Source organism: Xiphophorus hellerii, chromosome 13, assembly GCF_003331165.1.
Source record: "Xiphophorus hellerii strain 12219 chromosome 13, Xiphophorus_hellerii-4.1, whole genome shotgun sequence".
Lineage (NCBI taxonomy): Eukaryota > Metazoa > Chordata > Actinopteri > Cyprinodontiformes > Poeciliidae > Xiphophorus > Xiphophorus hellerii.
The window spans coordinates 27,936,015-27,956,978 of record NC_045684.1 but is presented as its reverse complement, the minus strand read 5'-3'; the positions used below and the strand labels follow the sequence as shown (position 1 = coordinate 27,956,978).

The window sequence follows — 20,964 nt, the reverse complement described above, 5'->3', positions numbered from 1 at the left end:
TGTTTAGGTAAATCCTGTCAACCCGGCCTCAGCTTAGGACCCTGGCCGTTATTAAAGTTCTCGGATCACAACCGGTCTAATAAACCTGCGGGCATGTCTGCATGGAGAGGGAGAGCGGTGCAGGCAGGGCTGAATTAAATGATGAAAAACTCCCAGAAAATCGAGACATGTGAAAAGCATGCCCTGTGTGAACGAGAGCAGGAGAAAGAAAAAAAAAAAAACTCCTGTAACCTTATCTCTGCTGGACAGACACTTTTAATAACATCCCTGAGCAGAACGCATCTCCGTTCTCTGTTCCCCCTCTGACAGAAATCAGTTCTGTTTCTCTGTTCTGGTTTTACAACTTGTCAGGATTTGAAAAGTCTTGGCTAAGCTCCTGCTTAATAACACTCTTGTGTTTAGCTGCATGTTGCAACGCTACACAAACACCGGAGACTCGGAGGCCAAAGACGTACGGCTTTGTTCAGAGATGCTTTGTACATTACGACACAGATCTGATCACTGCTGGTTCCTGTCAGACACCAGAATGCTGGCGCCGTTCCTAAATCCTTCAGGATAAAATCATCAGGGTTCTGGATGACTCTGTTTAAACTGTTGGAAATTGAGTTAATATTTAAACACACCTTTAATTGTGGAGCGTGAACTGACTGCGGCTCATTTCAACAACGTTAAACACAGTTTGCGGAGGGAACGGTGGCTGTGAAGGACCAAACTATGGCCACATTTTGGAGAAAAGAATCCATCTAGATTCTACAGACTGCCATCTTATTTGGGTCTAGCTGTTTACCATTCTAGTTATTGGCATGAAGTTTCTTTTTTTTAATTAGAAATATATCTAAAAGGACAAAAAATGGATCAGCAGCTTCACTTCATTTCACTTAAGTAGAGTGCCAGAAAAAAACCAGAGCTCTAATTTGTTGTCTGTCTATAATTCTCTATCTATGTTGTTTAAAGTATAGTGCATTAGAGGTTAATACTGTACCCACTAAATAAATACATACACATCTGGACCATGTGATGGTCTACGTGTTTTAAACGGTCTTGCCTGAGACACTTCCAAGCTTAGGGGGAGTTGGCTGGTTTACACAAACTATTTCAGCTTTTCTTGTTGTTAAACATAATAAAACTAAATGAATAACCCTTTTATCAGGATTTCAGCTACATTGTAACTTATTATATTTGTTAAGGAGCATGCTATCAGAAATGACAGGAATTATGTCACTAGCTGCCTTTCCACTGAATTTAAAATCGCACAAATTGGAATGAAGCAAATTAGTTTTTCCCATAAACAAAATGTTTGCGCTAGGTGGAGGTGGTTTTTCAGCTGTTATCAAAATTAGTGTATTTCACAAAACTGCAATGGAAAGACTTTTTTCAAATGGTCAACAGCCAGATGTTACTACTGGCAGAAATGACAAAACAAAAGGAAGTGGTAGGAGGAGGATAACATGGTGTGTTTTATTTATGATTTATCACATGAACAAATTTATTAAAGTGATTTTAACTGTATTTCTTACCTTATTGAAACACTGCTATTGCTAAATTGTGTTTTTTCAACATTGGCTGAATATCTACAAAGTTTTATGTGCATTTGTAATGGAAATTTTAGGGACTTTTTTCATACCTAATGAGATCAAGACAAATTTTTTATACTTTATGCAAATGAATGTTATAGTTGCTGCTGAGTACATGAGTCCATCGGTTGGAGCTTCACACATGATAAAAGAAGAGAATCTTCATTAGTGCAGACAGAGAGTATTCTCAGTGAAACATGAGAAGAACAAACGTCAGTCTTCAACACTTTGTTTAACATACGACGTCTCAGAGTTATAAGGCTTAAAAATGACATTAATCAAAAACCTTTTTAGAGATCAAGCTGTGTTTCCGACACTGTGAAATCCACAGAGAGATGATTGAGCACCATTTACTAAAAGCTGAGCACATGCCAAGGAAAATGGCAGATGCACAATCTGTAATCTGGGTTTGAAGACACCGACCATTTTATGAAGCTTTCACGTGCTTTCTAGGATTGTGAAATCCATTTGGCGATTTTAGTGACAGGAATGTTTAAAAATTCTCCTCCCGGTTTCAGAGCTGCTGGATTCTGGTTGCTACATCAGCATCCTGTCTTTTTTTAAACATTGCATCTTCGTAAACAACCATGAAGACGGAGAGTTTCATGGGTGTAATTTATCATAACGGCAGATATGTATTCCTAACATCTTCTGTTTTTTCTACTCGGTGTGACTGCAAGGTGTGTTGCTGCTGATATGAGGTCTATACGATCGACGTGTGCTTCCGCTGCGTTTTAAACGTTTTCCTAGATCCAGGAAAAGAAAGAGACAGCAGGCTGAAGCTGATGATGCTGTTTACCACAAGCACCTGGTGTACAGTCACATTAAAACTATGAGGTTCTACACACACCCCACACACACCACAGCGTCGTCAGCATGCTGCTGAGGTCTACATGAGAGCTGTTTGCATTGTGAGTTGGTTGGTAACTTTATTCCTCCTCTCTTGGTGTCCATCTAACCTGTTCTCTACCTGACCATCGGACATTGCACCGCTGATCGCTCCACCGGACTTGTCCTGTCCTACATCAGAATCCTTCTGCTGTTTAGTAATTGCGTTGGTTTCCTCTGTGAGAAAGCTAACAGGTTCTTTATCTCCTTCCTCTGCGCCGTGAGAGCAAAGACCTGGAACGAGGCGCGTGGTTTTGCCGAGGTTCCTTTTGGGAAGTGACAGAACTGAGACCAAAGTGAAAGACGGGAAGAAATCAGAGGGAAGATTACAGAGCAGGAGAAAAAACTAAAAATCCCAAGCTCCCCGAGTAAACACGATCAGAGCTAGCAGAGAATAAAGGGCGCGTCTTGCTGTCTTTCCTGTCTCGGCGCGGCTCGGGGGAATTGGACCGGTGCGCCGTATCAGCCTGACATCAGAAAGTCTTCTGCGCTGCACATGCAGATGGAGGGGAGGAGAGAGGTGAAAGCGAAGCTTCGCAGACGGCGACAGCTGACGCCCGTACAGTCTCTGAAAGATTCTAGGGGGAGTTCTTCTCGTAGTCGTGGGAAATTGACTGTTTACAGTTGAAACCCGGATGTTTTGTGTGATGCAACAAAAGACAGCGTGTTGCTCATGACTTAATTATTCCAAAAACTCATTTTCTCGAATCAGAAAACAACAGCTCTTGAGCTGAGTACTCACCTTGAGTGGCAATGAAGTGGTTGGATCGCTGGTAACCCTGTGTGGGGAAAAAAAGGTAATAATTACTACAGTATATAATGAGGTTTTGGTCATTGGTTGATAATCTCACGGCAGAACTTGAGTTTGCTGATCTGTTCATGTTCATGTTCTGCCTCTCACCGGCAGGCCGCCTGTTGGAACTAATCTACTCTATCAACTGCACAAGGACGTCTGACCCACCAGAATTACTCTGGACGACCTTTAATGCTGCGGCTCTGGATGAGCGATCGCACTTGAATTGTAATGCACAGAGAAATGTCATTAATTCAAGTAGACACCTGATCAAAATCTCAAGACTGGGGGACAAAAAAAAGTAGAAAGATTTTCAATGTCAAGCTGGTGGTTTGAAACCGGATGTTAAGTAGAGCTTAAAAATGCCAAATGAAGAAACAGGAGCAACAGGAGTACATGAATACAGATGATAACTTATTTAAAACTACATTAAGGTTTATTTTTTAGCAGATGGTGTAAAGTTTAAGTCTGTAAGCCAAACTAGTCCCTAAAAACAGAAGTAAAACTGTTTAAAAAAGGACTTTATGGTGAGTAGTATCCTGTAGAATTTGCCTATGATGTACGGTAGTGAGGTTTTTGGTAGCACCGTTGCCTAGCAGGGTTTGAATCCTAGCCTGGAGTCTTTCTGCATGTTCTTGTTCATGCGTGGATTCTCTGTAGGTACAATTTCACCATTTACCTGTACATATAAATGTGAGTTTGGAGGGTTGTGTGTCTCTAAGCTGCCCTGGTTTGGACTGCTGGCCTTTCCAGAGGGTCCCTCGTCTCTTACCCCCAATGGCCACTGGAGATAGTCACCATCTCTGTCACAAACCTGGTCAGATAAGCAGGTGTAGACAATGGAAGGATGGACGCCTCCCTACTGGAGGGACGATGGAGGTCCCTACATTCTCTCGATGTTGGGAAATCGAGAGAATGTACAGTCTGGACCTGAGGTCTACGTAGATGAGGACCCTCAGTCAAAAAATATGTGTAAGACAGGGGTGCCATCAGTTCGGCACAGGTTGTTTCGTTTTGACTTTTTTGTAATAATGTGATTGGAAACTGGGTGGCTCAGTTGGCGGAGCGTGTGCAGACGAGTAGACCTTGATGTGGTTGTATTTAGTTTGATTTCCGATTTCTGACCATTTACTGCATGTCTTCTCCTTCTCTCTCCTCTCTATTTCCTGTCTATTCACTGATAAATAAAGACCACTAGAGCCTTACCCTAACACTAAGCCTTTACCTGGATTTTCTCTGGTCAATTTTTAACAGGCCAATCAGTGAACCGAAGGAGAAGTTGTGAATTTCTGCAATGTTTTAAAATGATAGTCTGCCTGTAGTTTTAACAATGGCAGCAGAGGAAGTGAATGAAGCCGTTCAGTCAGTGTTGGTCACACTTCCAAACCTTGACTTAACATTAACTGTCGTCTCGTTTGGATCAGGACTTCCCTCTTCAGAGGAGGGTGGTTGTTTACAGTGCAGGCCATTTCTGGTAAGCTTCACAGCGTGGATCTCACACATTACGCACATCGTGTACAAATGTTAGAGATTAGGTAAAATGTAAAACTTTCACAGAGGCCACGCCTCCAGGAAGTAATCGTTTTTAAGGATCCGTTTTTAAGGATCGATCCTTTTTAAGGATATTGTCCCAAACTTCTGTTGAGATAATGGACAGTCCTGAGTTTAAAAGCAGCTCTCAGTAATTTGACTGCTGCGTCTGTTTTGTCTCTCCCTTCCGTTTCTTCTTTGCGCATTTTGAAAGTCAAACTCACAGCCTGGTTATAAACCACCAGCATGAAATGCAAATACTTGTAATTCCATCTCCGCTCTTCAGATTTCAAAAAAACAGTGCATCATTCTCCGCCTCGGGTCATAACGTATGCAGAGGGTGAGATGCATCTCTAAAGTGTGCCAAGTCTCGCCGGAGCTGCTGATTAGAGCGCCACTGACAAGTGAGGGATCTTCAGCCTGGGGACTAACTCCACCTGAATGGCACTGACTGATTGGGCTGTCTCCTCCCTGCCCCACTTCACATTACTGAAATTATGATACAGTATGCAAGGAAAACAGCAGGTGTGTTCCGTGTGGCAAATGCAGAGCTGGATCCCTCATGTCCAGATAGCAGCACCGTCTCTATTAATAATTAAAAGGCATTCTCAGAAACCCATGTGCACATCTCCACCACACCGCATCGCAAATGACATTCCATCAGCGCCATGCCGGGGAAAGAAGAGCAGACTGATCGGCGTCTTTGTGAAGGAGTGCAGCTCTCTCTATTCCCACGGGGCATCTCTCGCCTCGGAGTTTCTCAGAGGTGATCGGTCTCCTGCCTGTCACCGTGGCAACCATATTTTCCAACAGCATACAAGTTGATGAAGCAACAATAAAGAATTTCCAATAGATTGATGAGGATAAGAGGTAAAGCATGGTATATGGTGAACGCAAAAAAAAAAGTAAAAAAGTGAAAGAGAAACTAAATTAAAAAAAATATATCTTTCTTAGCTTGGTGATCAGGTGGTCTGGCTGCAGCAGCTTGATAGGCTCTCATTACCGCAGAACAACTCGGGTACCTGGAGAAATCTGAGTCGTTTTCACTGAGAGCACAGGAGAACTTCAGGCAGAGTTCTAACGTCTCTTATTCTGAGCAGAACTAAATGGGAGAACACCTGCGGGGTCCAACGCAGCGCTCCGAGTTTAAACAGATCCACAGAAACAGCGACAGCAGACATGAAAGACCGCCGGAGCTGAAGGACACACTACAAGGAAATCTCCCCACAAATACACACACCTATTATGTCCAAGCTTATTGATACTTGTTTTCAGTTTCCAATACACCTAAATTATTTATTGTTATTAAACTAAAAGGGCCTCCTGGGGAGATGTTTGTGTGCATGGAGAGAATTACACCTCATCAAGAATTCTGTTAGAAAATTCACCCAAAAAAATTTGTTGTAGTTTAAATGTCTACACAGCTTTGACTATTATACAGCATCTGTTCCCCGTCACAAAGACAGAATATGAAACATGACTTCACATTTCCTTAGAGATTTCATGGCGCAAGTAACAGGAAACGTCTTTCATCAAGTGAAACTAGCTTTCAATAGTTTGATCGCAGAGATCGCGCTGAACCTTTATGCGGTCCGTCGTTTGGACTAACGGCGTCAAACAAAATTCTATCATCTATTCTTACACATCTGTTTTTGAAATTACATTTAATTGTTTTTCATTTTCATTCTGTTTGCTTAAAATTCAAGAAGCTGAGCAGATAATCCACATTGTGTCATCATCAAGCTGAGTATACTTAACATTTTCTCTGCACTGAGAAAAGTTTTGAAATCAGGGAACATTTCAAGCAAGAGTTGGCAAGACTCTGATCGTAACCTGATTGTGCAAACCCTGCCCTCAGTGGGAGGATCATCCCGCCACAGCGGTTCAGCAGCCCAGAGCTCACTATCAGCTCTCAGTGTCCAGATCAGAGATGAAACTCTGACGGATGTTTTTCTCATATTGATTGATTTAGTGACCTCCTCTATGTTCTGTGTACGTTAAGTTGGAACTGTCTGAACCAATTCTTCAGGTGTGTGTAATCTGTCAAACTGACGGATGACGGTCAAATTTTTCTGTCACCATTTATAAACCCCATCAAAGATGGAACATATTTGGTTAATGTGACTCCTGGTTTGGACACGCTGCAGACCCCTGGTCCTGAAATCTGTGACCATATCAGACTCCCTCTAAAGACTCTAATAACTGTCTAGGTTAATAGTTCAAACACCAACTATACCTTAGTATGCATTAATACACAGAGTGGAAACAGTCTTGGAATTAACACAGAAACCAACGTCCACAGTCCTTATGTGATATGTTTCTGCACTCAAACGTATCATGTTTTAGTCATATTATTGATACAACTATCTTTTGTAACATTGCCATCCTAATTTACAAGTGCCAAATTTTTTATTGCAGTCTGGTATTACTAGAATCCCTCAGTGGCAGAGGTAGAAACAGGGACAGTAGCTGCGTTTCCATCAACCATAAAAGTGCGCAAATTGAAATTCCGAAAATAAATTTAACTAAAACATGTCCAATTCAAAAATCTCATGTTTTCAATCAAATAGTTTTTGCACTTGGTGAGGTGGGCTTTTTTTCAGTCTTGAAATAATGTATTTTTGCAAAACTGTAATGGAAGCACAAGTCACATGATCAACAGCCAGCTGTTACTACTGACAGAAACCACAAAGAAGACGACAGGAAGTAGTAGGAGGAAGATGGTTTTTTGGGAAAATGTACAGCTGGCTCCTTCAGAGCTCTCACAGCATCACAGTTCAGAAAAAGTTGTGTCATTCCAACGTGTTGAATCCATAAATCTTCTGGAAAATTTTCCCAAAATGCTGCATACATAGTAGGCGGGGCTTGTTCCTCCAACGCCTGAATGAAATGCCAACGTCTCCTCTGATCGGCTGAACGATGATAAGCGTTAGCCCCAAGACTGAATTCTGTTTTTTGGACAAAGATTTGTGCACATTTTTGATGGAAACAAAGCTAGTGTTTATAAAGAAGCTAGTATTTGTAGATGTAGTTTAAACAGCACAAACCCAACACCTACGTGACAAGAAATGATAAAACAAACAGCAGGAAAATCTGAAAAAAATAAAAATCACCTCACGTTTACCCACTGATACGCCAGCTAATTAATAATGTTTTTAACGTTTTCATCTCATTTCAAATAGAGTAGAGTTAAAACAGAAAAAGGGTTAAGTGTTAGATCTGGTTGTGTTCTCCATGAGCCTCCAGCTGGTTAGGATTCATAAAGCTACTCTTTCTTAGCCTGAGAGAAACTTTGTGCCGTAATAAAATCAGTTTGATGTTCTGAGTACTTTCTGAAGGAACCCGTGCTATCTTGCTAAACTAGCTTAGCATGACTTTGCCTTCAGACAAACTGTAAAAACAGAGGGCTCAGATTGGAGGCTCCATTGACATGTAGAACATTTAGTACACCCCATAATCAAACTGGTCTGAAAAAGAGTGATATTAGAAGCTATATATAGATTTCAGAATATTCCCAGCTTACATATAAGGAGGTCACATATTAGCTGACTATCAAATTCTTTGTTCCTTCTTTGTCGTTACATGAAATCTACATTCAGAGGTTGAGAAAATAGTTTTAATCACAATGCATGGCCCAAAACATGCATAGTTTGTATGGTAGTTCTTAATCATTTTGAGGAGTAAAGTTATGAAACTGAGCAATGTTTTTATGTTTAAAGGAAATAAAACAGCTTTCAAGTAAGAACCACAACAAGAATATGACAATAATCCCACAGTTTATTTTGTGTGACATTAGGATGAAACCCATGTGCTTTTCTCAAATTATTTATCATCATTTTTCATCAATGAAAAATGATGATAAAGTGGTGGCATCTAATTTTAAATCTCATCTAAACCAACCTGAGATGAGATGGAGCCAATGAGCCCAGTTTATGTCCCAGCAGCTTCATAGTTTGGAATGAGCCCAAAGTAGAAAGATATTAACACTTCTTAGATAAATATTTGTTTTCACAAATCGTATTACAATATGAAGGATCTTTGGATCCTAAAGGTTTCAGACCGTTGGTCTGAGACATGCATCCACACTGATGAAAACTGTTTTGGAGTTAACCGATATTATAATTTCATATTTTTATTAGCTAAAATGCTCAGACTGGTGAGCCATTGATGCTGATTTAACTCACAACTGTCAATAAAACCCCGGTTACCCAAACAGGCGGGGGTGAGGATCCTGTGGGTAGTCAGAACTCCAGCTCCCATTTCTCATGATAACATTTGACGGTTTTGGACCCTAAACCTGGCTAAATCCTTCATTTTCTGTTCTTCCAACATCCAGCATCACTGACGATATTTACGGTGCCTTGTGTGACTCAGTGCATGTCTGAACACGAGCGTTGACTTGACCTAAGATTTTCTCCTCTTTTGCTGCACTTTCTGCAATCTTAAAGGACCTCTGGGTGAGCACGTCGCCATCAGCAGAAGATGGTAGAGACAGAGACAACTGCAGCCACAGACATGCTAAAAAGTGAGTGTCGTAGGTGAAAAGGCTTAGGAGCTCAAACCAAACAAGGACAAGAAAATCTGCTGCTGCCAGGAAGAAGCAGTGGAGAGGGATGGAGGGATGAGGAAAGAGAAGAGAAGCAAGGTACTTACTTCCCTGTTTATCCGAATCTAAGATGGCAAGAAGATTGAGAATCAGAGGAGCAGGAAACAGAGAAAGAGAGAGAAGAGAGTTAGGGAAAAGACCAGAGCTAGTTATTATGATCACAGATCAGGAAACGTGTGATGAGACGGACACAGAGGAACTGCGAAGAGGATGTTGTTCAACTTTGGTGTTTGAAGAAAACCTTTTCTTAGAGTTACTGCTAAAAAAGCAACAGACAGAAAGAAGAAGGTGGTTTAATACTTTATGGGAAGAGCCAATGTTTACAGCATCGAATGTTCTGCCGTTTGTGTTAGCATGTCACCAACCAGCCATTTTTAAAAATTCACAAATTGTTGGAAGAAGTTTTCTTTCATAAATGTTTTGATCTTGCTATTTATCCATGACTGTGTTCTTAGTAAAGCCACTCCACTGAGGAACAATCCCACAACAGAATTCAGCCGGAAGGGTTCTTTGTCAAAACACAAGGAAGTCTAGTCAAAGGAAATTCCACATCACTTAAACAATTAAAGGGTAGATTTATCACCAGTCTATCAGTCAATACTTAGTGTGGAATTGGCTCTGTATTGGTAGCATCGTGATTCTGTATATCACTGTACTGGGACAGGTGACCCTGGAGCTTATTGAACACTTTTGGATATCAAACATATTTTGTTGCCAGTAAATGTCAGTAGATGTAAAACTGTGAATTATCCAGAAAACTATTCTGTGAGGTGTGAGTTTATAGGCAAAATCAAAATTCTATGTGGTGACAGAAGATGCAAAGCCGTAATGGTGGCATGCTTTTGTTTGCTGGTGACTGAATGAGACAGCAGTTGCGTTTCCATTACAAACATATGTAAATCTTTATCTGTATTCCACAAGTGTAAAAAGAAAAGCACAATTTCATATTTGTGGTGTTTCCATTAAATAAGAAGCTTTAGGTTGATGGTGTTACGTGTCCATTTAAAAAATTTAGAGAACAGATGAAACACAAAGACATTGGAATCTATCAGTCTAGAAAAAGCTACAAAACCATTTTCAAAGTCTCTGAGACTCCAGTGAACAACAGTGAGAGCCGTTAGGCCCAAATGAAGAAAACATGGAGGTGAAGTTCTCAAAAACACTCCCTTGGCCAAAACATCCAGAAGCACTGCAGGCCTCACAAGTGTCACCTGCAGGTCAAAGGTCATCATTTAACAGTATATCTCCATCAATATTAGAGATCCATGTCCAAAACTACTGGTGACCAAAGAGACCACACTGGGTCATTTCACATGTGCTAAACAAAAAAGAAAAAAAAAAAAAAAGAAAGATGAAAATTCCACATGTTGCTAAACATGGTGGTGGTGGTGTGATGGCCTGGGACTGTTCCATGTCTTTAGGACCTGGATGACTTGCTGTAATAGAAGGAATCAAAAAGAAAAAATCTCTGAAATCCAGAAGGACAACATCCAGACCTCACTTTGAGACTAAATTCACGCTTAAGTAATACAAGCTCACATAAAAAAAGTTGTCTAGTCAAAGTTTGGACTTAAATCCAACTGAGCTGCTATGACATAACCTTTGACAAGACGTCCATGTAAAAAAAATAAAATAAAAACCTCCAGTGAGGTTGAATTGAAAATAAGTTTCCAAATAAGAGAGGCTGAAAATTCCTCCATAGCGACGTAAAAAGCCATCCTGTCACAACAACCAAACTGGATCAACATGGTGTTAGGTTTAGGGCCAATCATCTGTCTATGTTTTAGCTTACACTTTCACCAATACGTTACTGCTCTGTGAATTACTTCAGCAGCAGTATCTGTTTTATATCTGCTATCCATAGCTTGTTTGAAGATGAGTTCAGCTGGGAGTTACAGCTGGAGTCGTTTTGGAAAGACTAACAGTCTCAAAAACGTTGCTGAGGAAGACGAGGGAGATGAGGATACGCTGAAGATGAGTATGTTAAGGATTTCCAACTGACAGAGCTGAAGGGCCAAAGGAAGTGTGTGTGCTCCAAACAACCCGTTTCAGTGTGCTGTTAGCTTGAGTCAGGTTATAATTCATGCAAATTCATGCTAAATACATTTCTCTCACCACTGGAGCATTTGGCCATGACTGTACATAAATTCCACTATGAGTAAATTTTAAATCGTGTTTATCATTTACAGCTGACTGTTGTGTCTAAACGTGGTGCTGCAGATGACCGGACCCACATCGATGGTACAGTTTGTAGTTTGGGAAAACTGGCATTAGCCAAACCTGTTACGCTGACTTCTCTTCATATTGGTGTAAATAGAACCAGCATTAAATAAGTACAGAACATTTGGCTGTTCCAGACGTTTTTTAAGTCTCAACTAGTCTGCAACTGAAGAAACTTGGCAACGACTGTGGTTCATCAGTCAACTAAATGTCTCACTAAAATGTCCGTTTTCTGATGAACAAGAGGGGAAAGCAGCAGACCAGCACAATTCAGCCTCGGTCTTTTCTGTACATAATTTGGAGCTGTTGATGTCGATGGCCAATTAATTACACAAAGGTCCTTGGAGCCTTCACTCTAATGGAGCACTTACAGACCACTCAAGGGGAATAAGGAGGCCACGCTAAACACGGTTTTCTCTCCCTCAGCTCTTCTGCCTACTTTCCCTTTTTTTTTCCCCCTGTTTGACAATAAGAGAAAAGGCGTTCAAAGATAACAAGAAGCTGCTAAAATTTCAGCCCCCTCAGTCAATAACTGGAGAACAACACCGAGTTGTTTTCAGGTTCCTGTTATGAGGGAGAAGTAAAACTCACAGCCTGAGCTGGAGATGCTTTTGACTGTCGTTATACAAAGGTTTCAGACTGGATCACCAGAGGGGTTCAAACCAGGGTTATAATAGTTTTGAGTTTTTCATTATAGCTTAGTTTTATTTTGTTGTGACTTTTTATTTGTCTCATTCAGTTAAGGTGCGTTCACACCAAACGCGTCCGACGCTTCAAGTTAAATGTGTTTGCACTTTGAATGCAGATGCGTGACATTTTGCTCTACACCTAGCGCTTCATGCGTCAGGCACGTCTGGTTTACATTCAAGTCTATGTGGAAAAAATAGCTCTAACTGTTGTTTGCCATTGCGGGCCTATCTGTTGGATGTTAGACGCTCGAAACGCGCCGCTACGGGCCTCCACATCGAATATGAATGTAAACCCGACACATCTGATGCGTGAAACGCGTTTGGTATGAACGCCCTAATTAGTTTTAATTAGCTTTTATAGTGTGTTTGCTAGTTTTTATTATTATTATTATTAGTTGAATACTGTTTAGTTTTAGCTTGGTTTAGATTTTATAATAGCAGTAGTTTTAGTTTTTTCTAACTTTGGTTCATTTTCAGGTACAGAACAATCAAAGTATTGCATTATGTATACATCCGTTGGGTAATGATTACTCAACAGAATAAACCATTTTTTAAAAATGTGCTTGTTGGAGTTTTCATCTAACTTTTGCTGTCACCATTTTGTGGACCAAACGTCACCATCAGGAGTATGGAGAGCCGACAGCTGACGTAAACTGCTTGTGTGGGAAAAAAAACATTTCACATTAATTTGAAATCTAATAAATAGATTCATAAATACAAAAATGAAGGATCTTCAGTATGTTTTAGTTTTTAAACAAATAACATAGTTTATCCCCATTAACTACTGTTTTTTTATTTATTTAATTTAAAGAAAATGTTTTCTCAATTTCAGTTTTGGTTTTTTAGTTAACTTTGATAACCTCGGTCCAGCCTGACGCTGGCCGGATCCGACCCGGATCTGGAAGCGGAGCCGCGCTCGGGCCCCTGCTGCTTCACTGCAGCCACGGGGGCGAGTCACGAGGCAGCGCTGCTCTGAGCTTCTGGGCTCCTGTAGGATGTTTGGACTCTGTGTGATAACATCTGAGCTGAAAGCCCACATACGCTGGAGCAGAAATACACCGTCGTGCCGTGGGTGCAGCCATTACAGGACGGCTGAGACCAGCAGCGTGCGGAGGAGTGGGGTGACTGGTAAAGCAGTGGGGTCAACCCTTACAAAAAGAGAAGAAATTAGGAATTCAACTTACGTCTATGTAGTTGGCATTGACATAATCTGAGCTGGGGTCTGCCAGCAGAGAGTGGAGCTTGACTCGATGCCGATCAGCTGGAATGAAGGAAAATGAGGGTTAGTTTGTGTTTCTGTCTGCTTTTCCATGTGTGCCTTATTTTGTTTTTTACTCTGGTTTCCTGTTAGCATCCAGTCACATTGAAACATATGGACACACTGTTAGCACTCTGAGTTAGCACTCAGATACTGTTGGCGGGTTTAAATACTGTTTGCTGTTGTTCAACCTTCTTGTTCAAATTTCTCTTTACTGTATGATTTGTATTTAATGTTTGGGAACCCTTTCATGTTTCTATCTAATGCTCACACTAGCTGCGTTTCTGTTACAAATCTTAGTGTTTTTTCTGCTAATGTCAAATAAAACACAATTTCGCAATTGTGGCGTATCCATTAAATGACATTAAAATCACATGTGAATAAGCTTGTTCACATTATAAGTCATTAACCCTTCCAGACCGAGTGGAGCCAAACCTGTAGTACCGTAATTCCGCCACACTTTGCACTGTCTGAAAAATTCCAACGGTTTCTGAAAGGGGCGACGTTGTGCTTCCCAGCTAATATCGAGTTATTACGGTAATTTCACCCCCACCGAAGCAGGGAGTGAAATTAATCTGACGGGAATTCTTTTAACAGATGGTAAATTGCAAAAACAACTTGCTAGGTATTGAAAGTTCCAGTTGTTATGGATAAATGGGCAAATATATTTAGTCACAGAACATTTAAAGAACTGTGTACAATTAAGATAAGCAAAAATATTCAGGAGGAGATTTGAAATTTTGGACATAAAGGGTTAAAAATCAAAGGATGGAAACAGTAACAGGAGATATATTCAGAATTCAGCCATGGTTCTAGCGCTCATTATCTATCAGCCAATCAGAAGAGACGTCAGTGTCTCATTCAGGCATTGGAGCAGCAAGTCCCGCCTACTTGGGAGTGGCTACATATGCAGTGTTTTAAGGATAGTCCAGTCGTCCGTTTTACAGTACAGCTATGGATTCAACACGCTGATTTGATATTAACTAATTGGCGATTTCATTTTGAAGCCACATCACCCAGTCCTACAAAGCATCGTCAATTATGGCAGAGTAACTCTACTTTAAAAGCTACGTAACATCATGGCTGCCGGGGCCAGGCCTCTTCCTGCCGAGCTTTACTCACGGCTAAGCAGGCTGTCGTGTCGTCCTTTGGTCTTGTCTTTCTTCTTGGTGGCATCCCAGCCATCGAAGAAACTCTGCAAAGTCAGAAATTACAATTAAGATTACAATGTTACTGCTAATAAACCACTGCTCATAAAAAACAAACACCTGGGGAAAGGGTTGCCTTCAGTCTACTTATGTTTTCTAATAATGACTTTGGTTTTACAGGGGAAAAAAAGATAAAAGTAACAACAAACAAACATGATGTGTCTTTGAAACACCTTGAAAGTCGCAATTAGACGGAGTTTGCTAATGCATTGCTGAGCGCTACCCCAAAGTCTGATTAGCTCCTGAATTAAAGCCTCTTGCCAAGCCATCAGCAGACATCTGCCACAACACATCACAGAGAGGCTGAGGCTGCGCTCGCCCTCATTCGGCATGCAGAGACAGGCGCGCTGCTTAAACAAGCCGCCGTTCTGGAATACCTTGGAGGTCCGCTGCTGTTTACAGTATACGGCTTCCATCGACAGAATCTGCTGCCGCCGCAAAATGAGTCACTGGATATGGTAAAAAGCCGAGGATGAACGGCACAAGATGAAAACCGCGGGTATTAAAGCTTTGCACCTGGAAGAGAGTGATTTAAGACCCGCGTCGTTTTCTCTTGCATTTAAACTCGTTGTTTAATCTCCCTGCTTTATGGATAACAGTAAACTGGACCAAGAGATCAGAGAGAGCTGGGTAACGCAAGCTGATGCGAGAACTATACCAGTCACTAATGGATGCAGGTCATATTTCAGTTAATATTAATTACCAGAGAAACATTCATATACAAACCAAGCATTTTTGTTTAGCAGCAGCACTTAAGTGGAAATGTGTTTCGCTTTACCTCTTTCTCTCAGATAAACCTTTTAGAAACAGAGAGGTGGCGGCTCAAGTAGAAACAGTGGACCTCCACCAATCTGCCAACATTTCTGTAGAACACACCTCCAAAGATTCACTGATTTGCATTTTTTTTGTAGAGAATATCTAAAATATTCAATAGAAAATGCAAATAAATAGAATAGAAATAGAAAAAAAAAACCTGTGAAACTCGCTTGTCAAACAAGATGGTGGCCTTGGCCATGCTGCATCACTCTGAACGCAGCCTGGTAAAAACCAGCTGCTTGTTCTACGAGTTGCTTCATTCAGAGGGTCTGGACTCTCTTAACAGCTGCTTCCTGGAGGCGTGGCCTCTGTCGAAGACTTATATTTTACCCAGTCATTAACGTCTGCCTGTGATGTGCTGTAAGCAACAGTCCTTAACTGCACAGAGAGAAGTGTTAATCCAAACAAGGCAGCTGTTAACATTAATTCAATATTTAGAAGCGTGACCAACACAAACTGAACGGGTTTGTTCACCTCCTCCGCTGCCATCGCTAAATTCTACAGGCAGACTGTAATTCTAAAACGGAGCAGAAAATCAAAACCATCATTCACAACTTGTTCTTCTGTTCGCTGATTGACTCAGTCGAAACTCTACCAAAGAAATCCAAGTGACTGGGAGAACCCCCCCCGGAGAACTGAAGGGAGATGAGAATCAAGTGGAAATGTGTAGGAAGACAATGGCCACTCTACTCTGAACATGGACAGCCAAGTGAAAAAAAAATTAAATCTGTTACTGGTCATTATCTTCTGCCTCATTGGTGTATACTGTCTTCAGTGTCGCTCACTGAAAAGCAAAACCTAATGTTATCTACAGGTGACAACTTTAAGTGTCAGTTTAAAGATGCATTGTGTAACGTTCATAAAAAATATACTTTTTACATATTGGTTAAGATTATTCTGTTGTGACAGTATAATCTGTAAAAAGAAAAATCAAGCTAATTCGTCTTCTCCTAGCACTCCCAGTACTAACTTCAAAAATACAGCGCTGAGTCAGAAACAACCAATCAGAGCCAGGAGGAGGGTCTTACCTTTGTCAATCACTCTCATGCTCACACCTCCCTCTCCTTTCACCACAACACTGCCTGCCACAAATGCTAAAGCTAGTTAGCGTAGTTACCAATGACGGTGGATAAACTGTTTCCCTGTAACGGTAACAGCTTAGGGTTATCATTGTAACCTTAAGCTGTTTCTCCACCATTAGCACATTGAGCAATAGTAGCTCAGAGAGGAGGCGGAGGAGATGGATCTTTTCACAGATGGTCTCTCATGTTATACTGTCACATCATTGTGACAGTATACAAGATATTTTTACTAAGATATTTTTGTAAAAGTTACACATTGCAGCTTTAACCACTTCCAACCAATAATTGTGATTTCTGGCTTCGTTGTGGTGCATCCTTGATATAATATTTTATCTAAATACTTCCTGTTTGGAAGGAATCCAGAGATCTTTATAAATACTGTAACCCCTCCCGCCCCCCTGCCACCACCCCACACAGGCCCCCGAGGGCCCTCGACAGACGTCTGCTGATCAATGGTCAATGGCAGAGCCAGCCGGCCCTGGTGGGGAATAAGGGTTATGAAGTCTGACAGCAGAGTGCTCGCTGATCTCCTTCATCTTGTTTATTTCTCCAGGCGATGGGAAGCTAGAGTGCCGAGTTGAAAAAGCGACCCATATATTGATTTTGTTAGCGGGAAATTTGCCGGGCCTGCGAGGGACAGCTTAATGAATCGAAAAAGTGCATCTCGCTCTCCGGCAGGTGGAGGTGTGAAAAAGACTCATCACAACTGTTTGATCTGGAGGACTGCAGATAATAGCAGGCAGAGAGAGAAGCAGCAGGTGTGACTTTGGAAGGCGCAATTAGTCCACACAGGGACACACCACGCAGGAAACCCAACACTAATGAGGGAAACTTCACTTTTCCTGATTGCTCATGAATGAATAAAGAAGACGCTGTGTGATTGTTTCTGCTTGTTTTTCTCGCTGTAGTTGTCGGAGAGCGGTGAAGGATCGTCCTGCACGCGTGCTTGAGCTGCTTGGCCATGGAAATCCGAGTGTTCTTGAGCAGTCGGAGCTTACACAACAGCCTGCAGGGCTCAGCGCAAGGTCTTCGCCGGCAAACTGGCGAGCTCAGCTGTTCAAGGACACGGCTTCATGGAGTTTGTCTTAAAAATGCTCACAAACAAAACAAAAAAAAACTGTTGTGGCACTCGAGGCCATGCGCATTTCTCTCGTCCAGAACTGAAGAGAATCAACCAAGACCGGAGGTGCCGTTCAGAGCAGATACGATCCATAGCAAAAGTATTCTTGTCCCTTGAAAATGTTCAACATTTTGTGAGCTTACAGCCACAGAATGTTGGTAGGGATTTACGTGACAGGCCAACACAGGGCAGTGCGTATTTGAGCTGTGGTGAGAAGTTCACGCATTTTTTACAAATCAAAATCTGATAAATTTGACATGTGGTGTCCCAATTCAAAAGGATTCTCGTCGTGTCGTCATTTCTGATGGATCCCCCGTCAGAAACAACCAATCAGAGGAAAGAGGAGGGGCAATCATGCTTGTGTACTCGTTGCTCAATGTGCTAATGTCAGAGAAACAACTTACTGTCACAGGAAAACTGTTTATCCACTGTCATGAGTGGCTAAACTAACTATTCTTTGCACAGCCAAGTCCCAGGATGACTGAAGATGTTCTCGGTGTGATTTGGGGAAAAATGAGAGTGAAGTTCACTTTTTGTTTTACTGTCCTTCGTGCTTGAGGTTGAGAAATGATTTACTTACTAAAATACTTGATGTTTATCCAGATTTCTTTTATTTAACTGATGAGGACAAAATGTGTTATTTATTGAAGTATTTTGTGTTTCAGTTAGCACGGTTGATTTTGAAGGCCTGACGCCTTAGAAAGGGGACACTTTTTGTTTAAAGAATATTTATGTCTGTCTTGTGAGCCTATATGGGTTGGGCACCTGTGAAAGGGTGAATGACACATATGAAAATAAAGTCCGTCCGTCCATCCATCGCACACTCCATTGGGATGAACTAGCTGTAGCGCATACACAAGAGTGGTTGTCAGCGCTAAGACCCTCCTCCTGGCTCTTATTGGTTGTTTCTGACTGAGCGGTGTGTTTCTGCAGTTAGTACTGACAGCTCTGGGAGAAAACAGAAAAGCATGACTTTTTTTCCCAGATCATCTGTCTTCCCTTGCCTCCCGCCTCACCTCGTACTCCTGCTTGAAGCCGTATCCCTCGGACGTCTTCATCTGGTTGATGTGCTGAAGCAGGTCGGCGACCCTCACCGCCGGGTGGAGCTGACCCGTGTGGTACGGCGAACTCTTCCTCCGACAGTGGCGCTGCGGCGAGCCTCCCAGCAAGCTGCTGGACTCGTTGACCGAGCTACGCTGCTCATCTGGCAACACACAGAAATCACACTGCAATACAATCTTTTATTTTATTTACATCCACGCAAATAAGAGAAGGCGGCAGCAGAGGGAGAGGGAAGTCAATGTTTCTGAAGGGATGGCTGAGTGGAATATTCAAACAGACAAGAGACTTCTCTGCTGAGAGCACCATGTGTCTTGGCAGAGCAGATTGCATGCATGCTTGGAAGTAAACAAAGCTGAAGGTCAGGAAGGAGGGAGCTGCTTTGTCTCCAGACAGTTTTTTCTCGAGAGCGCCCCATATGCTCCTCGCCGCCGCCTTACTTCGAGCGTTGCCGCCGTGGGCGTCCATGAAGGAGTGAGCCATCCTCTCGTCCTGCTGGAGGGTGCTCTGCTCCGTCAGGCTGCAGTCCAGCGGGCTCAGCTTCCGGCTCTTCTCCTGCCTGTAGGACATGGCTGCCTTGTTTATGGCCACCTTCTTCCTACTGCAGAGACCCACGCAGAGCGGTGGGAGGACAGAGAGACGTAACAGAAGGAGGCCAGCAAAGAAGGGAAAGAAGATTGAGTGTAAGACAGGGGAAACGAGATAAGGAGGACAGGAGGGGTGGGCTGGTGAGGAGATGACAAATTATAGTGAGAGAAGTGGATAAGGGGAGAAAAGATTGAAATTGCATGGGGGGGGTGAGATCAGATAGCAAGAAATGGTCTGTGGGTCTGGAAGAAGGTAGAGGTGGTGTGTACAATAGCATAGGGCGGGGGTGGAGGGAATGCAGGGGGGCAGTAATGCTTTTTTCCTCTCTAGTACTCCGGGGGCTACGAGGGACAGTCAGGGGGAGGGTGGAGACAAAGGGACAGAGGAGTAACTTACGGGTAGTAAGGGTAAGAATAGAAGTCCCTTCTGATTAGCGTGAAGGAGAGACAGAGAGTGAGGAGAGAACAACAGGAAGAGAGGTGATTATGGTTCATCCAGATGGGCATCAACTAAAGAAATGAAGAGTTTGTCTGAATGCCGCTGAACGCTGTGTTCCCAGTGGCTCTAGGTATTAAAGGGAAGCCTCTGATATGTGGAGCAGCTCTGAACCTCCCACAGAGGGGTCCAGACCATCGGCTACTCAAACAATCACCAATTTTAGGTATCAAAAACACAAATAGAAACTGTGACCGCCCCCCAATGTAAACGGTCATGTTCGGCGGGAACAGACGCAAAAGGTACAACCGCGTACTGGTGTGGCGCAGGAAACTACTCGGCTGGAAACAGTGTTCGCTGTTTTGTAGGAGACAGTGAGATTTTGAGAATCGGTCACAAAGACACACAGCAGCCAGGCTGATGCTTTGTGACACACTGACAGGTGGCTGGCGTAATGGAGAAAAAACGGGGCTACATGTCCAACTAGCTCATCAAACAAGCTAGCATCCATTCAGATTGTGGGAAATGAAGGAATTATTTGTGAGAACTGTAGGCAATCGGTTCGCTCAGCAATAAAACCTCAACTTACAGTATGTGGGAGTATGTTGGAACCTCTGACTGTAATGGGTGCGACCAGTTATGGACTTGAGAATACGGGAAGCAGTTATGCGACAGCTGCTGTTGAAAACTACTGTACGAAGTAAGAGCGGCTGTGGGGGACGGGTATGGGGAGCGTACTGACTACAGAGCCTGAGACACCAGCACTGGGAGTCAGTGGTAAACCAAATTAAAACCAGCCAGTCAGACCAGATTCTTTTCAAAAAACACATGAAGGTGTTTCAGTCGTGGCTTAAAGTGTTCTGTGAAACAGGCTTTGTTTAAACCTAAGAGCGTCATTTCAACTCAGTTTTTAAAATAATTGGAGTCTTTAAAAACTAATCAAATACGGTGTCGATTCATGACATTTATTAAATCGTAAGATGGAGAACTCGCTGTATGATTTTTAACATTTTTTTTGCAATATGGCTATGCTTGGGGTCTGATTTAGTATGTCTGAAAGATCACAGATAGAAATTGAAAACAAAGTTGTTTTTTTGT

General features: G+C 42.2%; 1 protein-coding gene across 4 annotated transcripts in view; it reads right to left on the bottom strand.

The window, feature by feature from the left end:
• ptprua (protein tyrosine phosphatase receptor type Ua) overlaps window positions 1–20,964 on the bottom strand; it is a 197,328-nt gene that overhangs the window by 21,075 nt on the left and 155,289 nt on the right. Inside the window, exons 15-21 of one of the 4 annotated variants that reach the window (XM_032580837.1) lie at window positions 19,828–19,857; window positions 19,284–19,444; window positions 18,801–18,988; window positions 14,681–14,753; window positions 13,485–13,561; window positions 9,439–9,456; window positions 3,205–3,241 (exon numbers count right to left, since the gene is read on the bottom strand). In XM_032580837.1, coding sequence (XP_032436728.1) covers window positions 3,205–3,241; window positions 9,439–9,456; window positions 13,485–13,561; window positions 14,681–14,753; window positions 18,801–18,988; window positions 19,284–19,444; window positions 19,828–19,857 — 584 coding nt within the window. The remainder of the gene's footprint in view (window positions 1–3,204; window positions 3,242–9,438; window positions 9,457–13,484; window positions 13,562–14,680; window positions 14,754–18,800; window positions 18,989–19,283; window positions 19,445–19,827; window positions 19,858–20,964) is intronic. The other 3 variants (XM_032580838.1, XM_032580839.1, XM_032580840.1) reach the window with 3 other exon arrangements.